Genomic DNA, 18859 nt, shown 5'->3' on the forward strand with positions numbered 1-18859 from the left:
AAGTAAAAAAAATAGTTATATAGTTTGTCGAAAAAAAGTCATAGTATAGTATGTCGACATTTTTTTTTAAAAAAGTAAAAAAATTATATGTCAAAAAAAGTCATAGTAAAGTATGTTGTAAAAAAGTAAAAAAAAAGTAAAAGCATAGTATGTCGAAATTATTTTTAAAAAGTCAGAGTATATTATGTTGAAAAAAAGTCAATAAAGTCATAGTATAGTAAGTCGTAAAAAAGTAAAAAAAAACCTTATAGTATGTTGAAAAAAAGCCATAGTACAGTATGTCGAAAGTAGTAAAAAAAGTTATAGTAATGTATGTCAAAAAAAGTCATATGTTGAAAAAATAAATCATAAAAATGTCATATATAGCATGTCGAAAAAGCCATAGTACAGTCTGTCGAAAAAAAAAAAAGCCATAGTACAGTCCGTCGTAATTTTTTTTTTTTTTAAATTCATAAAAATGTCAGTGTAGTATGTCAAAAGAGTCATAAAAAGTCAGAGTATTGCATTTCTCAAAAAGTAATAGTATAGTATATCAAAAGAGTCACAAAAAAGTCACAGCATAGCTTGCCAAAAAAGTCATAAAAAAAGTCACCGTATGGTGTCGGTGTGTAATAAAAAGTCATAAAAAAAATCATAGTCTAACATGTAAGAAAGTCACAAAAATGTCCTAGTTAAGATTCTATTCATCACTTCAATAACTGGGTTCATTTTACTTTAGATTTGTTAGGAATATGACGTAAAGAGAACCTTTTAATTTAAATTTAAAAAGAGGTTTTTCCTCCAAAATAATGGTAGACTCTTTTACTGTAATCAAAACACAACATCAATAGCTGTTGCAAATGGAAAATATATCCATCATTTATCTTACATCAAGTTGCGTCACTTCACAGACACAGAAACAGCTCCTGCCCTGTGGAAAGCCAGAACCACTCAGACATGATTGTGTACAAACCCTCCCACCATCTTACTGTAATTCTAACCAGGAAAACCAACACTGCAAGCTGCAGATGTTGTGGCTTGTTGTTTTGACTGCAGCCCTCTGTTTCATAACTCATAATTATCTCACTTGCCTATCCATATTCAGGTTCTTTTCATGTAAACACAGACAGGCATGGTCCCATCTTTCCCAACAGGATGCTTGCTTCATCCATATGCTTCTCAACAAGGAGGCTGAGAGCACCAGAGTTATCAACACGAAGAGGTGTAATATCTGTAGCAGCTGCATTTTTATACCTACAAATGGTAATCTTTAAATGACAACCAGTTTTTATTTGTCATGGTGAAGTGTCAGCAGGTTCCCAGTGTGAGAGTCAGACTGTCAAAAAGAACCAACAACTGAGGAAGCTGCTCAGTTCTCTGCAGACAGCCAACTGACAGGAAGGAAGGAACAACTACAACGCTGCAACTCGACAAAAACGTCTTACCACTTTTATCTTCAATTCCTCTAACACCTTTTTGTTCTCGTGGTTCTATGGAAATACAAACTACATGCTGGCAAAAAGGGGGAACTAGAGCTTAGCAGCACCACCCCCTCCCTCCAGCGTACAATATCCTCTTTTGGACCCAACCACCCTCCGTTTTTTTCTGTTATCTCTTTGGTTTTAGTGTGGCACACACACACACACACACACACACACACACACACACACACACACAGTGGGGATGACTGTCTAGGCAGATGGTGCTCAGTGTGTGGACTAGAAGCTGAGACGGGCGGAGTGGGACAGACTCCTCATCCGTCATGGGATGCTGCAGTGTGACCCAGAGGCATACTGGAGTGGACGAGGTGGGCCCTGATGAGATCGAGCTCCTGGAACTCTCTGGAGATAATTTGGGGTAAGAATTAAAGCCAAAAACTTCTGAAAAATAGAAAAGTAGAGGTGGGGAATTAACAGAGTTATGATGACTGTACTGCAGATTCAGTCATCTTTGTCACAGCCTTGTGCCTTTTAAGTTTGTTTAAATGTGGTTTTGTGTTTTTGAGTTCTAGAGGAGGAAGCGGTGAACTTTATAAGCTTCTCTTTCAACCTCTGGGGTTTTCTTTTGCATGTCATGCGTCACATTTTGCAGCTGAACATGCCAAACACAAGACTAGGTAGCCTCTTGCATAACCATTTTTCAAAGTTGCAGCGTATTCATTGATACCACAGCAAGGATGCACACACTACGTGCTTGTTTTCACAGATTAACAGGATGTGATTTTACACAGATAACTTCCAGGCAATGCAGTGAAGAAAAGGTTACATTTTAAACCCTTTAACCAAGATGAAAACACCTGCACAACAACACATTACATCCATATGATTTCCAATCATCAGCACCCAGCAGAACAACAAGGCGGGAGAACTAATTGGCTCCTATTTACTAAACATGAACTTGGGGACTCGGTGATGCTGCACTGATGTGATTAGCAGATTACTATAAGACAATAGCTGAAGCATGGCGGGGTTTAATACAGAGTTAGGGCGGGACAAATCCCCACTTGTTCTAAGGCTGGGGGATTAGCAGTGGCTAATCACAACAGTAGCTACCAGCCCTTATGTGTGGCTGTTTAATCATTACTACTTATGGTCGCAACCCACTCATGTTTGTATTCTACAACACAGACAAAATTGGTTGTTACTAAGGTGCAGTGGTGGAAGAAGGTACTCTGATCATTTACTTAAGTAAAAATAGTACCAACGTGTAGAAATACTCTGTTTCTAGTACTGCATTAAAAATTATACTTAAAGATTTCTATTGTCTCTCAACAACTCTCAACATGGCGACGGTGAGCCACGACTCACAGCTAACAGCGCTAACAGTGCAAACAATGGCAAAAGTGCAGACAGAGATAACGGTGTTATCTGGGGGGGGTGGGAACCGGAGGGGGGGTGCTACGCTTCCGTGCCACCGTCGGTCGGGATGGCGTTGTCAGCTGTAACCGCCATATGAGAGCAGTGCAGAGCAACGGGCAGCGAGAGCTAGCCAGCGGGGCACGCTCACATGCACAAACATGCACTAAAAAGCTATGCGTGGCCGGCCCGGCAATGTCAACAAAGCAAGGAGAAACTTGGATTACAACACACACCAAGGGAGAGAGATTCTCTCTGCTCAGGTAGACATTACTCCTCTAATGATCTTTACATCGCATATACTGTAGTTGTTTGCTGCTATATTAATATCTGGATATCATATAGACAGGTCAGAGTATAGTATGTCGAAAAAAATTATATAGCGTAGTAAAGCATGTACAAAAAAAGTCATAGTATAGTATGTCCGAAAAAGTGATAAGTATGTCGAAAAAAGTCATTGTATAGTATGTTGAAAAAAGTCGTAAAAAAAGTCAGTGTAGTATGTCAAAAGAGTTATAAAAAAGTCATAGTATAGTATGTTGAAAAAATAAAAAATAAAAAAGTCATAGTATAATATGTTGAAAAAAGTCATAGTATAGTATGTCGACTTAAGTTATCAACTAAATAGTGGAGTAAAAAGTACAACGTTTGCCTCTAAGATGTAGTGGAGTAGAGGTATAAAGTAGCAGAAATTGAGGTACAGATACCTAAAAATTGCTCTTAAGTAAAGAGTAAATGCACTTTGTTACTTTCCACCACTGCAAAGATGCACACATATACTGAATCAGACATGTGGTGTGTGCTGAGAAATGTACACACAAATCCATAGCTGTGTCCAAATTTCATTAATAGTAACTCCAGAGGCGTTGGTAGAAATCACAGTGTGGCATGATCACAAAGAATACCAGGTGAGCCTAGCCCATCCAAGACCAAACATCTACTTAATAGGTTCTGAAACGCATAGGCCATTACGACTATACTTTGCCTAACACACCACAGTTTAATCATACAATCCTTTTACATCATCATGCATACATATCCACCGACATCGTGTAAATAAGCTTACTTTTGATGTTTGCAGCAGGGGATGACGGGGCTTGGTGTTGAACACTGCAATGATTTCATCATAGTCTCTGTCAAAGGAGAGCAGGTATGGAAAGCCGTTTGAGCATTTATTCCATATCCTTGATATCAGACGTCATTGTCCTCCACTAGTTCAGTCTTTGTCAGCACTAGTTGAACATTTTGTCTTACTAGTTGAACAAAAACTCTTACTAGGTCTTTTTGACCTTACTAGTGAACTAGTGAGGCTCAAAATGTTACATGTCAAAGCTTTTGCAGCGTACTAGTTAACTAGTGAGACTGTCAGTGTTACTAGTTCGGTCCAGAGGTCCACTAGTGAGTCAAAAAGCTGACTAGTTGGGCTTTGGTCCTACTAGTGTGGTGCACAGTCTCACTAGTTGGATAAAAGTGCCACTAGTTGCTGAAAAACAGTGACTAGTAAGAGTTTTTGTTCAACTAGTAAGACAAAATGTCCAACTAGTGCTGACAAAGACCAAACTAGTGGAGGACACAGACGTCTGATATCAAGGATATGGAATAAATGCTCAAACGGCTTTCCATGTGAATGTCAGTTGGTATCCACCAATTGCTTGTAATTAGTAAGGTAGCGAGGGCCCACATAACGTTACTGTGTCGTTATAACTTGGCACTTGTTGTCGAGGAAAAACTGGTGCAGGAGGAGTCGGTCTTGGTTGAGAATGATGGAGCTCCTCTGGCTTCTGTTCCTACATGCACAGGTGTTCCGGTGTAACGGGTGACCGTGCTATCTGGTGTCGTTCCGCCAAATGCATCCGTGTGCTTGTTTACGTAACTGGTTGACGTCACGCTGACGTAAAATTCATGGCGTTCTGTTCGTGTTTGCAACAGCTGCTGTCACAATGAGCAATCAAGAGGGTTGCCAGATCAGATTGACAGTTTTCAGCCCAATCACAATTTAAAACCCGCACAATTCAATAAAACCTACATTTATGTATCAAATAACCAAAGATATAATGTTAGATGAATAGGCTATCACAATTAACCCACAAAAAGTGCAGTCAGACAGCCAAATACACACATTTCCATGTCATTATAGTCAATGATAGTCAATAAAGTAGGTCCTCCTTTATCCCTAATGACGATTGAATACAACTCATGTCAATCAAATATTTTTAAATGAGTCAATAAGTTTACTGAATTTTGTATCTGTGTTTTTGACCGTAAAATGGCAGCTTGTTCGGTAATATTGTTTTCAGTATTTTTTACCAGCCCAACTCAAAACCAGCCCGATCTGGCAACACTGATTTGTCTCTCAATCTGGCATCTGTGAAATGCACTGCCAATCAAAATCTGACCTATCACATAGCCTAAACAAGAAGTTAAAAAAACAAGAATTGTTTTAGGTCTGTTCACTGGATTATCCAGCAAAAAAATATGCCTTCTGATTGGGTGCCAAGTGGGTGGACCCAGGCCAATTACTGTAATTGTTTAAAGCATAAAGTAATTGTCATAGTGATTTTTACTGTGTTGGTATACAAGAAATGAATGCGCTTGTGCGCCAGTCTACATTGCTAATTTAACTTTTACAAAGAGAAATCAAAATGTAGGCTATTTCCAAAGATGTAATGCTTTTTGTTTTTCATTATATTAATTATTGAATGTTTATTTTTATAGGTGCAAGTATATAGCATGGATCAATGTCACATACCAGCATTTATAGTCTAAGACAAATTGCAATGTAAGCCCATAGATGGGCCTCTATAAAGAATATACACAAAACTCAAAATACATTAATTATTCGTGACCACATGACTGATACCTCTTTAAAAGCTGATTCAACTTGAGTTTAAAATGATCCATTTTGAGTCCCGTAAGGAGTTCCACGTATTGATCCACCACGCGGAAAACGACATCTGTCCAAAGGAGGATTTACCAAATGGCACCTAACACAGTTCTCCATGAACACAACCACCATGTCACTGCGAATTTAGGCATTCATGGACAGGTTTAATATTAGCAAATCTATTGAAATGATCAAAACTAAACATATTTAGTTTCTTAAGAACATGACAAGGTGTGATCTTATTGGCTTCCTGTTAAAAATGTTAATTTTAAGATATAGCTACAGATATATCATCTATCTATATTTGTGCAATGCATTGTGGAACAATAGGTTAGATCAATATCATTCTTAAAAATCAACTGTTTTGACTAGTCTTAATTTTGTCAAGTTTTCTGTGTACATCCACTATACTGTAGTACACATTCAAAACCTGCTTAGAATTAGTGCGACAGGCTTCAAAATATAAGTAAAGGGTCAGCAGGTGGGTCTGTCTCTGCTCTGACTACTGTAATCTGATTATGTCTGTCTGCTGCTGGGCTGCAGGGGGGTCAAGACAAGCCATTTAAATTGTGATATGCTCTACTGCTCTTCAATCTCTTTCTTTTCTTTTAGGCACCAGTCCAAGCATTTACCATTAGGAAGCACATACAAAGAGGGGCCCTCGATCATAGTTTAGAGACAGTTTTGAGTCTCGAGACTGTCTGACTCACATGTCTTTGAACTGCAGGATAGAGCATGCACTTTAATATTCACACTGCACAGATAGGACCAGAAACTGAACCCACATCTGTACCACAATGAGGGCAAGAAGCCAACCACAGAGCCACCGTGCCCTCAGCATTAACTGCTGCTACGTGACAGTGATGTCTGATGAAATGTGTTAACGTGAACTAGGGCTGTCGAAGTTAATACGATAATAACGCTTAACGCAAAGTTGTTTTAATGCCACTAATTTCTTTAATGCATTAACACAACTTGTGATATTTAATTAACCTCTTAAAAATCCGACGGGCCTCTGATCTTTTGGAGGTTGTGGCGGGTTCAATTTTTAAGCGGAAGTGAAGATACTGGCATCATATGAAACTAGAAAACATAAGAAATCAACCATCTCATACTTACTCCAAATCTTGGTGAGGAAAAACTGTCATGGCCATTTTCAAAGGGTCCCTTGACCTCTGACCTCAAGATATGTGAATGAAAATGGGTTCTATGGGTACCCACGAGTGTCCCCTTTACAGACATGACCACTTTATGATAATCACATGCAGTTTGGGGCAAGTCATAGTCAAGTCAACACACTGACACACTGACAGCTGTTGTTGCCTGTTGGGCTGCAGTTTGCCATGTTATGATTTGAACATATTTTTTTTGCAAAATGCAGTACCTGTGAGGGTTTCTGCACAATATGTGTCATTGTTTTGTGTTGTTAATTGATATCCAATAATAGATATACACATACATTTGCATAAAGCAAGAATATTTGCCAACTCCCATGTTGATAAGAGTATTAAATACTTGACAAATCTCCCTTTAAGAAACATTTTGAACAGATACAAAAATTTGAGATTAATTTGAAATTAATCACGATTAACTATGGACAATCATGCGATTAATCACAATTAAATATTTCAATTGATTTACAGACCTAATGTGAACATTTGATGAAATGTGTTTATTCAGGTTGTGGAGTCTGGGAGAGACCAGGCTTCAGCTGTCAGTGAGGAACAGCAGAGATGAGCAGCAGCCGCTGCCACCGCCGCCACCACCACCGCGATACCCTTCAATACGCCACCTGGAAAAAGAGGTCACTATGTGTGTGTGTGTGTGTTGTGTAGGACATGTCAAAGACACAACCGGAAACTTCATCGTGCACATTTCACAGTAACAACACAGTTAGTGGCTCACTTTAAGCAAACACTTTAACACTTTTTAGGGCTCGAGCATAGTGTGGCGAGATGTGTCTCACATCAACAGTTTCCACTCAGTGCTGTTATTTGTGTTGAGGCCAGACACACGGTGTTTACACACTGTAGGAATCTTCCATGACAAAAGTGAGAGATTCTGCATTCCCTGTTTGGTGTGATTCAAACTTTACAGGAAATAAAGGAGGGAGGAAACACTAACACGCAAACTTGAGTTTTTAGCACTTCTTTCCACTTGAATGACAAATTTTCTAAATATAAAGCCTCCAAACTCCTACAGAAGAACAAGTTTAGATACAAATCTCCTTGTATTGTGCAACAGTTTGCTCAAACAACAATGTCTAGAGGCTTGCAATAGTGAAACAAACTCAAATTTTCTTTGTAAAGCATGACTCATCTCACTGTGAAACATGTGGCCACATTTAAATACTGATGGGGGGAGTGATATGAGTCAAGTCATATTTCATTTGTATAGCATATTAAAAAAAAAAAAACGCAGTTGACCGCAGTGCTGAACATGTACGTAATAAAAATCAAAACAAATCAAGCAACAATAAGAACAGAGTAAAAACAGAATGTGCACATAATAGCAGTTAAAGAGCTGCAGCACAACAGAAGATAAACTTAATCAAACACCAGCGAGAAGAGGTGAGTCTTCAGCAGCGATTTAAATGATTCTGTCGTCTGAGCTGCTTTAATATGAAAAGGTGAGCTGTTCCACAGATTAGTGGCGGCCACCGCAAAGGCTCGGTCACCTCTGTTTTTTGAGTCTAGTTCTGGGGACTGATTGGTCGACCTCAGTGCTGTAACTGGAGTTGGTGATGTGTGGTTGGCAGATTTGGTGCTAAATTAAAAAAAATGTTACCACTTGAGAATTTATAAAAATAATCAATAATCCTTCCAAAATACCACATTAAGACACCAAGACCTTGAGGAACATTACAGAAAAAGCCATGCCGTGATTTGGTTTCAAAAACCTTTCACATTTGGAGATTTTTGGATGGTTTGGAGATTTGGATCGCGAGCAATTCTGTTCTGGAAACCCCCTTATTGTCAATCTACCTAGGAAAGCCATACATCCTCTGAATGATCTAGGTCTCTAGTTTGTGGTTGTAAAGTTTCATGAAGCTGTGATTATCCTAAAGGTCACTACATGTCATTTTATACAGTGAGGTCAAATTTTAAAAAATGATACCCAATTTATGTAAATCAAGACTGTTTAGAGACCCCAATACTTGAAAATAACACATTTATACTGCATTCAAAAAACTATATGTGATTATCATAAAGTGGGCATGTCTGTAAAGGGGAGACTCGTGAGTACCCATAGAACCAATTTTCATTCACATATCTTGAGGTCAGAGGTCAAGGGACTCCTTTGACCCCAAAATTTAGCCTAACTTTGTAGCGTTATTTAGCCTCCTTCCCAACAAGCTCACATGGCATGGTTACCAATGGATTCCTTTAGTTTTCTATATTCATATAATATCTGTACTTTCACTCTAGCTCTAAATCTGAATCTGCTACAGCCTTTGAAAAACAGTACAGTCGGTCGGGATCGCGGGTCTCAGGGGGTTGATTAAGATGAGAAAATGGCCACCCACTAGAAAAAAACTACAAAATATTTCAATCCACACATCATAATCAATAGATATGGGCTGATACAGTTTTGTGTCTGTAGGTGGTGCTGTGGGGCCGGAGCAGAGACGAGCTGCACCAAAGGATCTACTCCCACCAGCCGATCAGGGAGTGGGAGGGCCAACCTGCCCACATGTATGGAGAGATCATCCACTCCTCCCTGGTGTCTCTCTACAACAGCTACACACATGTAAGTGATGAGGTGTGGCTCCATCAACACGTCATCCTAAAAGGGGCATATTATGAAATTCTCTTTAAGAATATTTGTAAGAGTTGTAATAGTGCTTGGGTGCCATACAGTACCCTAAACTTCTGTCTGGCAAGCAGCATCTTTTAATAAAATAGTGAAACAGGTCACTTTTTATTGCCATGTCTGTGTGAACAGTTGATGGAGCCTCTGACAATATGAGCCCACAGATCCTTAGTCTCGAGTCAATACTTCACCTTGTCTCCCACAGGAAGCCAGTGAACACTTCCTGGTGTTGTTCTCTTTCCACCTGCTGATCCTCTCTCTGGACCACTCTCGACAAGACTTCATTTATGAGGTATTCTTTGTGCATTTTACTTGAAACTGAAAAATATATATAAATAGTGGGTAAGATTCAACCACACCAGATCCACTCCTTCCATTCTTACCTTTCACAATAAAAGCCCAACACATAATACACTGCATAACTGTTTACCAGAGACAAATTCTCTCAGAGAATTTTGCTAAAAGGAAACGTTTCGGTACACAGACCTTCATTAGGTTATTTAATAATATATATATATATTAAAGACAAATGATAAAAAGACAAATGATATCATCTCATATTGATCGCAGGCCCCTGAATTGAATCAAATCAAAATCATATTGGGGCAGACTTTGTGATATCAGCAAATATCATATAGTTTTCCAAAGAATCAATATAATATTGTATCGTTATGAAACTTGTGATTTACACCCCTAACATGAGCCATAACAACTTTTTAAAGGTGACACTAATAATACAAATGCTTGATAAAGTCTTTAGAGGAAGCTGAAGCTCAGTGACAGACATGGTATTTTTTCTTACCCTTCGTGTTCTCTTATCTCGCAGGGCATCCTTCCTCTTTCTGGACTTTCCTTGGAAGCCGTCTCCTTGGCCCCGGACGCGTCACATTCACCACACATGTTTGAGATCAGCGGTGAGTCAGTGGAAGTTCAGCTAAGACATGGCAACACAGTGTCAAGTACTGAGCATGTTGTTCCCTCTTTCACACAGGCCCAATGGTGGACTCCAAGGTCTTCATATGTGCCAGTGCTGCGGATTTACAGAAATGGATGCAACACATAGACGACAGGAGATACAAGTCAATGGCACAACCCATGAGTCCCACCCACTGCGCTCTCTCCTATCTTGTAAGGACCAACTGCTGTACATTACAACTCTGCATGAAAAATCAAAGCGTTGTTAAGTTGTAATTAATAAATTGATCACCATATTTCTTCCCTATAGTTACCCTGTGATGAGCACTGGAAAAGAGAAGAACTGAAAAAGTACTTACTTCAAGCTCCCGTGTGGCAGTGGGAGGGCTCGCCGATACAGCACATGGGTCAGCCGGGATACTTATCTGTCGTCCACATCATCAACACACACAGACAGGTAATAAATACTCTGTCACACTGCTTTAAGAATCTGCAAATGAGCACAGATAATTACTCATTTATCAGCATGAAAACAAAGACAAGACATGTTGATTTCTTTTTTTTACCAATGTCCTCTCTGGCCTTCCATACTTACCACATGATGTCAACAATGATGTTACAAGAATACTTCTTCTTTTTGACAGAGTATCTGAAGATCAAGACCACATTTTCTAACTGTTGCAAAGAGATTTTTTTTATCTTAATAGGTTCTCTGAAGTGGCTCTGTTTGCACCAGCTTGCACCGTTTTTTCTCTTTGGTGCTATAAAGCAATCATAAGCAAGTCAGGTGTCATGTTAAATTTGACCTGCTGGCACACAATGTGGCATGTACTGTAAAGGCTGCTCTCAGTGATGGTCTCTCATTTATTTAACACAAACTTTGCCGAGTATCTCAAATCAACATGGAAATTATTTATTGATGTTAAACGATAATTCCGGTTCACTACAACTTGGGTCTTAATTTAGTAATTTGGTCATCTTTTCTAATGATTATGAATTTTTTTTCTTGCCCCTCTGACTTTACAGCAACATAGCCTAGTTCGCATATCTATCAATTAACTTGGAGTGTACAATGTTATTATTGCTAATATGAATGATTGACAAAATTACAAAAATAAGACACAAGTTGTGATAAACTGCAATTGTGCTTTAAAATGCTACTTGTGGAATACGGTAAATATCATAAGAGTCCATTAGGGCTGTCAAAATATCAGATTTTCTCCACACGATTATCGTGGCCAAAAGAATTCACGATAACGATATTATCACGATACCTATAGAAAATTTGAATAATAATAATAATAATAATAATAATAATGCTATCAGTCAAATTCATCTTTACTTTGTTTATTGAGCGTTCTGTCTCTTTTTTGGCAAATTAATTACACTCATAACATGAATGTAGGGAGGAGAGAGAGTCTTTTTGTATGTTTTTGTACAGTTATGGTTAACTGTACAAAAGTATATAAAGAACAATTACACTGATGGATAGTGAAAAGGCAAACATATAAACTGATAAACAAAAAATCCATAAGGCCTGACATTTGCTATCAATACAATGTCATTGTCAACTGAAAGAAAGATATTTACACAACATTATGTGTATTATTAACATGGTATCAATATTTTCCTTTTTTAAATATCATTATTTTCGTCAATACCGGTATATCGCGACACCCTGAGTGCGCATTCTATATTATAGAGAACCTTATTTCACGTGTCACAGTATTTTGTCAGTGGTATCATCTGTATTAGACAACAGTAACAGTGACATGGCTTTGTTCTTTCAGGGACTTCATGAAAGACTGATGGTTCTCTTCCCACAAGACGTCCTGCTACTGTCAGTAGACAACAAGCGTCTGAATATAAGATATGAGGTAGTGTAAAATGACTCTATGGGAAAAATCCATAATAATACCTCCTCAACCACTGTGGCATAACTACCTGTCGCGGTAATCTTTACACAGCGCTTGTTCTTTTGACACATGACACACAGCTTGGGTGGAACATTTTGTAACTCACACCTGCCGCCTACAACATCCTTCAATGTCTCTCAGTCTTAAATGAGGTTCTTCTTGTACGAACATTGTATGAAAGTGAAAATTCCTGCACAACTTAAAGCATTTATTTTTCTTCAATGTCATCTCTAACAGGGCAGGTTGCCCCGACACAGCATCAGAGCAGTGGAGAGATCAGCCCTGCCTGGACGACTGGAGTTTGAGCTGATAGGTATACTGTGAAAATGTGTGCCATTAAAGGGATAGTTTGGGTGTTTTGAAGTGGGGTTGTATGAGGTATTTATCCATAGTCAGTGTATTACCTACAGTAGATGACGGTCGGCACGCCCCCAGTTTGGAGAAGCAGACAGGAGTCACCGCGCGGAAGCAAAGCAATGTACTGCTGTGGACGGGGCCGGCAGCAAAATGTATTTTAGACACCTAAAAAAAAAAATCAATATCAGTTTAAGTGTACACTATATCGAGAGTTCTTTTGCTGGTTTACCTTGCTGTGAGACAGCTATACAGTCTGTGTTTCCGACGGGGAACCGAAGCTGTTATCTATGCTCTTGCCAAAGCAACCACACTTCATTGAAAAAAACTGTAATTTTACCTCGCACAACACGGGTGTTGTTGGTCTACCGCTGCCTCGATCAGTTAGTTTGTTTTTGTGTGACTTTGGTTAGTTTGGATTCACCAAAGTCACACAATAAAATAAACAAACAAACTAATCGATCGAGGCAGCGGTAGACCAGCAACTCCTATGTTCTGCAAGGTAAAATGACACATTTTTTTAATGGAGTCTGGTGGCTTTGGCGAGAGCGTAGATGGATACAGCGGCTTCAGATACCTGTCGGAAAGGGCTGTCTGACGGCAAAGTAAAGCGGTGAAAATATTCTAAATATAGCGTACACTTAAACTAATATTGATTTTTTTAGTTGGGCCTTTCTTTTAGGGGGCTAAAATGCTTCGGTGATGGTACTCCTGTCTGCTTCTCCAAACTGGGCGTGTGCCGACCGTCATCTCCTGTAGGTTACAAACTGACTATGGATAAGTAACTCATACAACCCCACTTCAAAACACCCGAATGATCCCCTTAATACTATTTTAGCTATAAATGTAGCATTGAATTATAGCAAAATTAAATACAGTGAGGAATACAGTCATTTCATATAATTGCTGTTGTGTTTTAGGTGAGCTGGTGGAGCCCCTGCAGGTCTCTTGTACCTGTCTGGAGGATTATCGCAACTGGATGTTTCAGTTACAACAGGTAAGACTGTGCTGTCTGACATATTTAAAAGGAATATAAAATGGTTAAGAGCTGAGGGGAACTGCAGAGTTGGTGGATTCTTTGTGGCTTTGTCACTACTTTGTCACTGGTTAACATTGTGGAGCATTTAGCAGCTTAAGTGTGATATGTTTCCCTCAGTAGTTGGTGTATAGACCAAAACAAAGCTAAAAGAAAGTGGACTTACATGCATCACTCCAAAGATTCAATATTGCTCCATATCGGCAGGACGCGCCAATTCTAATGAGTTATTCAGTACAACAGGCCCCTTTTCACAGCAGCCCTGGTATTGTGCATGCTGGCTCACTGGGACGTCTGTGACACACCAAATATTACAGGACCATAATCTATTACATCTGTGTTTACCATGTAAATTACATGTCAAAATAGCTCCTGTGAAAAAGGGCCTATTGAAGGCAAGCGCTTTGCATTGCATAGGTGTGTGTGAAAGTGCGAATGAGGAGGTAAGGCAGAAAAGCATTACATAAATACAGTCCATTTACCATTTAGTATGCAAATGCTGTGTGTAGTTAGTTTCTATTGCCCCCAAGTGGCCATCAGTTAATGCAGGTTTAAGATTTAAGAACACAGTTTTAGTTAATTTACTACATGTCTTTCCATTACTGAGGAGCATTTTCTAATGCATGCTGCAGTGTTTTCTAGTACTGCCTGTAACTTTCCACCTGAGCAGCCACTGGTTTGGTTTAGTTTGGTATGAAAATCAACCTGTACGAACTTGTTTGAGATCAAATGCATTCTGGTTCATTTTTTTTTTGTCAGTTTTGGTCTGTGGTTGTTTTGTAGAAATGAAGCAGCTTGAAGCACAGATTATTTTTGAAAATCCTTTGGTTCTACTGCATAGGAGCTACAACATGTTATGGTCATTTGAACGTGAGACAACTTAGACTCTAGAGTTTCCTGTAAAGGAGCAATGTGTAGGTGGCATCTAGCGGTGAGGTTGCAGATTGCAACCGACTGAAACTACGTAGGCAAACGCGAAAACGTGAATGTCCCTCTCTAGAGCCGGTGTTTGGTTTGTCCGTTCTGGGCTACTGTAGAAACATGGCAGTCAGCTCTGTGGAGAGGATTGGCTCCATATGTAGATATAAACAGTTCATTCTTGCTAACGAAAACACAATGATACTTATTATCAGGTGATTATACACTAAAGAAAACATACTTATTAATATTATATTCCATTACTGCCATTAGATCCCCCTAAATGCTGCACACTGTTCCTTTAAAGTCAGTCAAAAAAGTTTGTATTTGCAAGAAATATTCACGTGAGCTGAGGTGATGTTGAGTACATTAAACGTGAAGCAACTTTGCATCAACTAGATTTTCTCTCTGACCTGCAGCCAGACAGAAGCAGCCACGTTACCGCAAGTCACGCTGCACCTCCTATCATGCCAAAGCTGCAGAGGAGCAGGAAGGAGTCCAAGGAACCGATGATCACAACCGACCAACGCCACATCAACGGACGCAGCTGACTCATCTGGATGTGGAAAAGCTCGGCTGTTATTATAAATCTGAAACAATGTGTAGATAGTATGTACATAAATACTTTTATGTCTTATTGTGCCACAAAACGGAGATACAGCAGTGAGGAGGCTCTGAAGTGTTCTCGCCATATTTGGGTGATTTTGTCACTCTGAGGGACTGAACAGATGCTTATAGTTCTTTCATGTGGGATCAAACAGGAACAAGGTCATGACCCAGTTTAAGACCTCAGCTGAAGTTAGACGTAGAGACTGTAGAGCTGTAAAGGTTACTGAAGGAAATAGTACTCAAGAAACTGTACATATTTAGCTTTGATGTCTTTTCCATAAAGTACATGTTTGACTTTTCCACAATAAACTGTTTAAAAACTCTAAAGAATAATTTATTCAACACAACTTAAAATGGAAGTATCTGTATTTATTCAACGGTTAAACATTTACAGTAGTATGCAGAAATCCAGTAAACATCCAGTGTATCACAGTACTTATATTTATTAATGTGGTATTAGAAATGAATCAAACTGAAAAAGTTTATAGTTATAGAAAGTAATAATATTTGTGGAATCTTTGTTCATATAAATTACAGTCCATCTTCTACTCTTTATACATGAAGCCATCTACAGTAAAGTACATTTACATCAGAATCTCCTTAGAGAACGACCAGCTAGAGGAGTATAAATACACATGCTGCAACAGCAACCACTTAAATTACAACTAACAGACGCAGATATAGAAAAAAAAGGGGTTATTATAAACATTTCATGTGCCACTGGAAGAGTTTACATTTGAATGTTGATTTATAGTGGTTCATTAACAACAGATCTCAGCTCAGTTACACTGCGCTTTTGGTCATTTTGGGGATTTTTACAAGTAATAAGGGGAACGATGTGGACGATGTAGGACTAGATTACTTGATCCTTTATGATTAATGTAATAAAACAACGTCTAGCTTATATTCAACTGGAGCTAAAGTTTTTAAATTAGTACGTGTGAAGCACTTTTACAACTAAGATGATTGATTTATATGGGTGCCGAGGTGAATTTGTATTTTGGTAAGTCTCCATTTCCTGTTTTTTTAAATTTACTGTCAACAAATGCCATGAAAAGAACAAACCCAGCATTGTTAAACCTCCCTACCCTGTTTGTGGTGCTCAGCCCCGAGCCCAACTTGTTCCTACTGAAGACAGAAATCTTTAAAATGAGTCACAAATATATAGTTTCAATATTACAAAAAGCTAAATCATTCACTAAAACAGCTGGGCACTGTAGGTTTTTTAGCAAACGTTACTCAAACAGGAGTAAATAGTGCATTTGTTGGGGACTACTTTCAGCTGTGGATTAATACACATTTGGTGCTCTATAGTCAGTATTTACATCAGTAGGATGGTGTATGTGTGATCAACTACTACTCGCTCCCTCTTCCTCTCCTCAGTTCTCATGCGTTGGCTCTGTGTTGTTGACTGTGTAGTTGCTGTGGCTGCTTCGACATAAAGTATGTTGATGTTCCATGTTGTTGTTTTTTTTAAAATCAGGGTTAGCCCTTTTTTTGAGCTGCGTAAAAACAACGTGGACAGCGTCCGGACGAGGAACGCTAATCATGTTCAGTTTTCTGAATCTGCTCTTTTGATTTAGAGTATGATTTTAGAATTAAATGTTCAAACGAAGGCTGTGATTATATACATAATATATAATATATATATATATATAAATAATAAAATAATTATTCAACTATAGTAAGTTATTACTTTAAGCTTTTGGGCGTTATCTATAGTAAAAAATAATGGTCCAAAATGATGTAAAACTGCATAGTTTTAAGTGAAAAACCCCCAACTCTGTCTGACTTCCAGCGTCCCTGATATCAGGCTTTAGACAATATTTGTCAGTAGGATGAATTCATTGTTGGTTTTGGTCTTTTCGTGGGATTTGTTGACATTAATAAAAATACAGAATATAGTCTGCCTAATCCTTTAATCAGATTAGGGCCCTAACAAAATATTTGTGTAGTGCGGCCTTGTTAAGAGGATAGTCTGTCCTTCATTTATGTTACAGAAGAATCGTGAAATCATCTTTTTAAAGAAATTAAACCGTCATTCTGCAGTTGCCTTGTCTGGACAACGACCAGAGTTCATGCAGTCATAGTTACTACAGACTATTTACAGTGCGTACAGGGAGGGTGTCGTCCTCTTTAATAAAGAGCCAAGGATTTTTTATCAATCCACATGGATGGAAATGAACTGATGCACTGTAGTGTATCAGATATGGGATGGACTAAATCACAAAAAAAAACTGTACATTTTTGTTGAGTGTGTTGACTACACAACAGAGCGATTTCTCATCTGCCTTCGGAAATTAAAGCAACACACAGTGTGAACAAAGATAAAAGATAAAAGGCCTCTGATGTGTCCTAACACAGCTCACTAGGAGGATCTGCCTCGAGCGACTTCCTGGTGTTGTTACACTACATGAGTGAATCTCATCCTTTTCGAGTCGCGACACCCCCAGACTAATCAGGTGTTGAGTGCTGCAACACCGGTGTAAACAGCTGTTTCTACACTTCCTACTAGCTGATTTTGAGTGATCATTGTGAATGCTTTGATACATAAATGTAAATAAATATTGCTTTGTTTGTGATGACTGTTTTGTTTGTTTTTCTAGCACCTAGGCGTTGTCCAATGAGCTCCACATACTGTCGATTTTTGATACGTTGCGTGACTTTTTCTCGGCCCCTAACCCGCCAGAAATCCCTCGTCAAAAACTCATGTGCATGCACACTTTAACTCTCTATCTATTCTGAGGCAAACTATATCACTGATACAGGCGATTAATGTAGAAAAAATATGTTATTTAATTTTTTTGTCATCTGGCGACCCCCAGAAATGATATTGCGACCCCTTTAGATGTCCCGACCCCAGGTTGAGAACCACCGTACCAAGGCTGAGTCCTTACCGCAGTGGCCTGGGTCTGAATCCGACCCCGCTTCCCTTCGCTGCATGTCGTCCCTGCTCTCTCCCCCTCTTATCTTCAGCTATATCTAATAAAGCCCAAAAAATAATCTTAAAAATTGGCCGAATGTGAACGTTTGCCAACTGACTCTTATTGTATAAAAGCCTTTTTTTTAACTATAAATGTACAGGAGCATTAAAAGCTTTGCCCTCTCATTTCATGACTGTATCCGTAGGTAGCATGCTAGAGGAAAATGCTGGCTTGTTTTAGCACCTGCATGCTATACGACATACTGTGGGTCCCACATCCATCTAAAATCATCTTAAAAATGCACCTTTGACACATGACAAGTTGCAGTAAAAGTGGTTAGTCTTCCCCCTCCAGTTTCTGCGTGACACATTTGATGCGGATATTTTCTCGGAGGTTGCGGAGGCGAGCGCTGCGACTTGTGATTTCCTCCACGTAGGTTTTGGGGAACCAGCCCCGCTCCCCGTCAGATAGTCTGATGCCTTCCACCCAGCCTAGTGAAAGACAGCATCCCTTAGACATCAAACAAACCACTACACATCTACCACTGGTTTACAGACCAGACAGCCAGTGGGACACACAGACTGAACTTTCTAAGTTATGTTAGGTGCAGGTTGAGATTGGAATGCAGTTTATCTAAAAGAGGACTTTATCCAGCT

The 18859-nt window shown here is 39.0% G+C and overlaps 2 protein-coding genes across 2 annotated transcripts in view; one reads left to right on the plus strand and one right to left on the minus strand.

Moving 5' to 3' along the window:
* Window positions 1–1344: 1344 nt before the first annotated feature.
* Window positions 1345–15600, plus strand: LOC141773007 (pleckstrin homology domain-containing family N member 1). The gene is made up of 11 exons (XM_074644620.1): window positions 1345–1836; window positions 7399–7522; window positions 9322–9468; window positions 9737–9823; window positions 10358–10445; window positions 10523–10659; window positions 10757–10903; window positions 12237–12323; window positions 12600–12675; window positions 13637–13713; window positions 15090–15600. The coding sequence occupies exons 1-11, from the start codon at window positions 1742–1744 to the stop codon at window positions 15219–15221; spliced, it is 1197 nt and encodes a 398-aa protein (XP_074500721.1). The 5' UTR covers window positions 1345–1741; the 3' UTR covers window positions 15222–15600.
* Window positions 15601–15627: 27 nt separating this feature from the next.
* Window positions 15628–18859, minus strand: part of arhgef19 (Rho guanine nucleotide exchange factor (GEF) 19) — a 29479-nt gene continuing 26247 nt past the window's right edge. The window contains exon 16 of the mRNA XM_074644612.1: window positions 15628–18694. Coding sequence (XP_074500713.1) covers window positions 18540–18694 — 155 coding nt within the window. The 3' untranslated portion in view covers window positions 15628–18539. The remainder of the gene's footprint in view (window positions 18695–18859) is intronic.

Source organism: Sebastes fasciatus, chromosome 8, assembly GCF_043250625.1.
Source record: "Sebastes fasciatus isolate fSebFas1 chromosome 8, fSebFas1.pri, whole genome shotgun sequence".
In the NCBI taxonomy this organism is placed as follows: Eukaryota; Metazoa; Chordata; class Actinopteri; order Perciformes; family Sebastidae; genus Sebastes; species Sebastes fasciatus.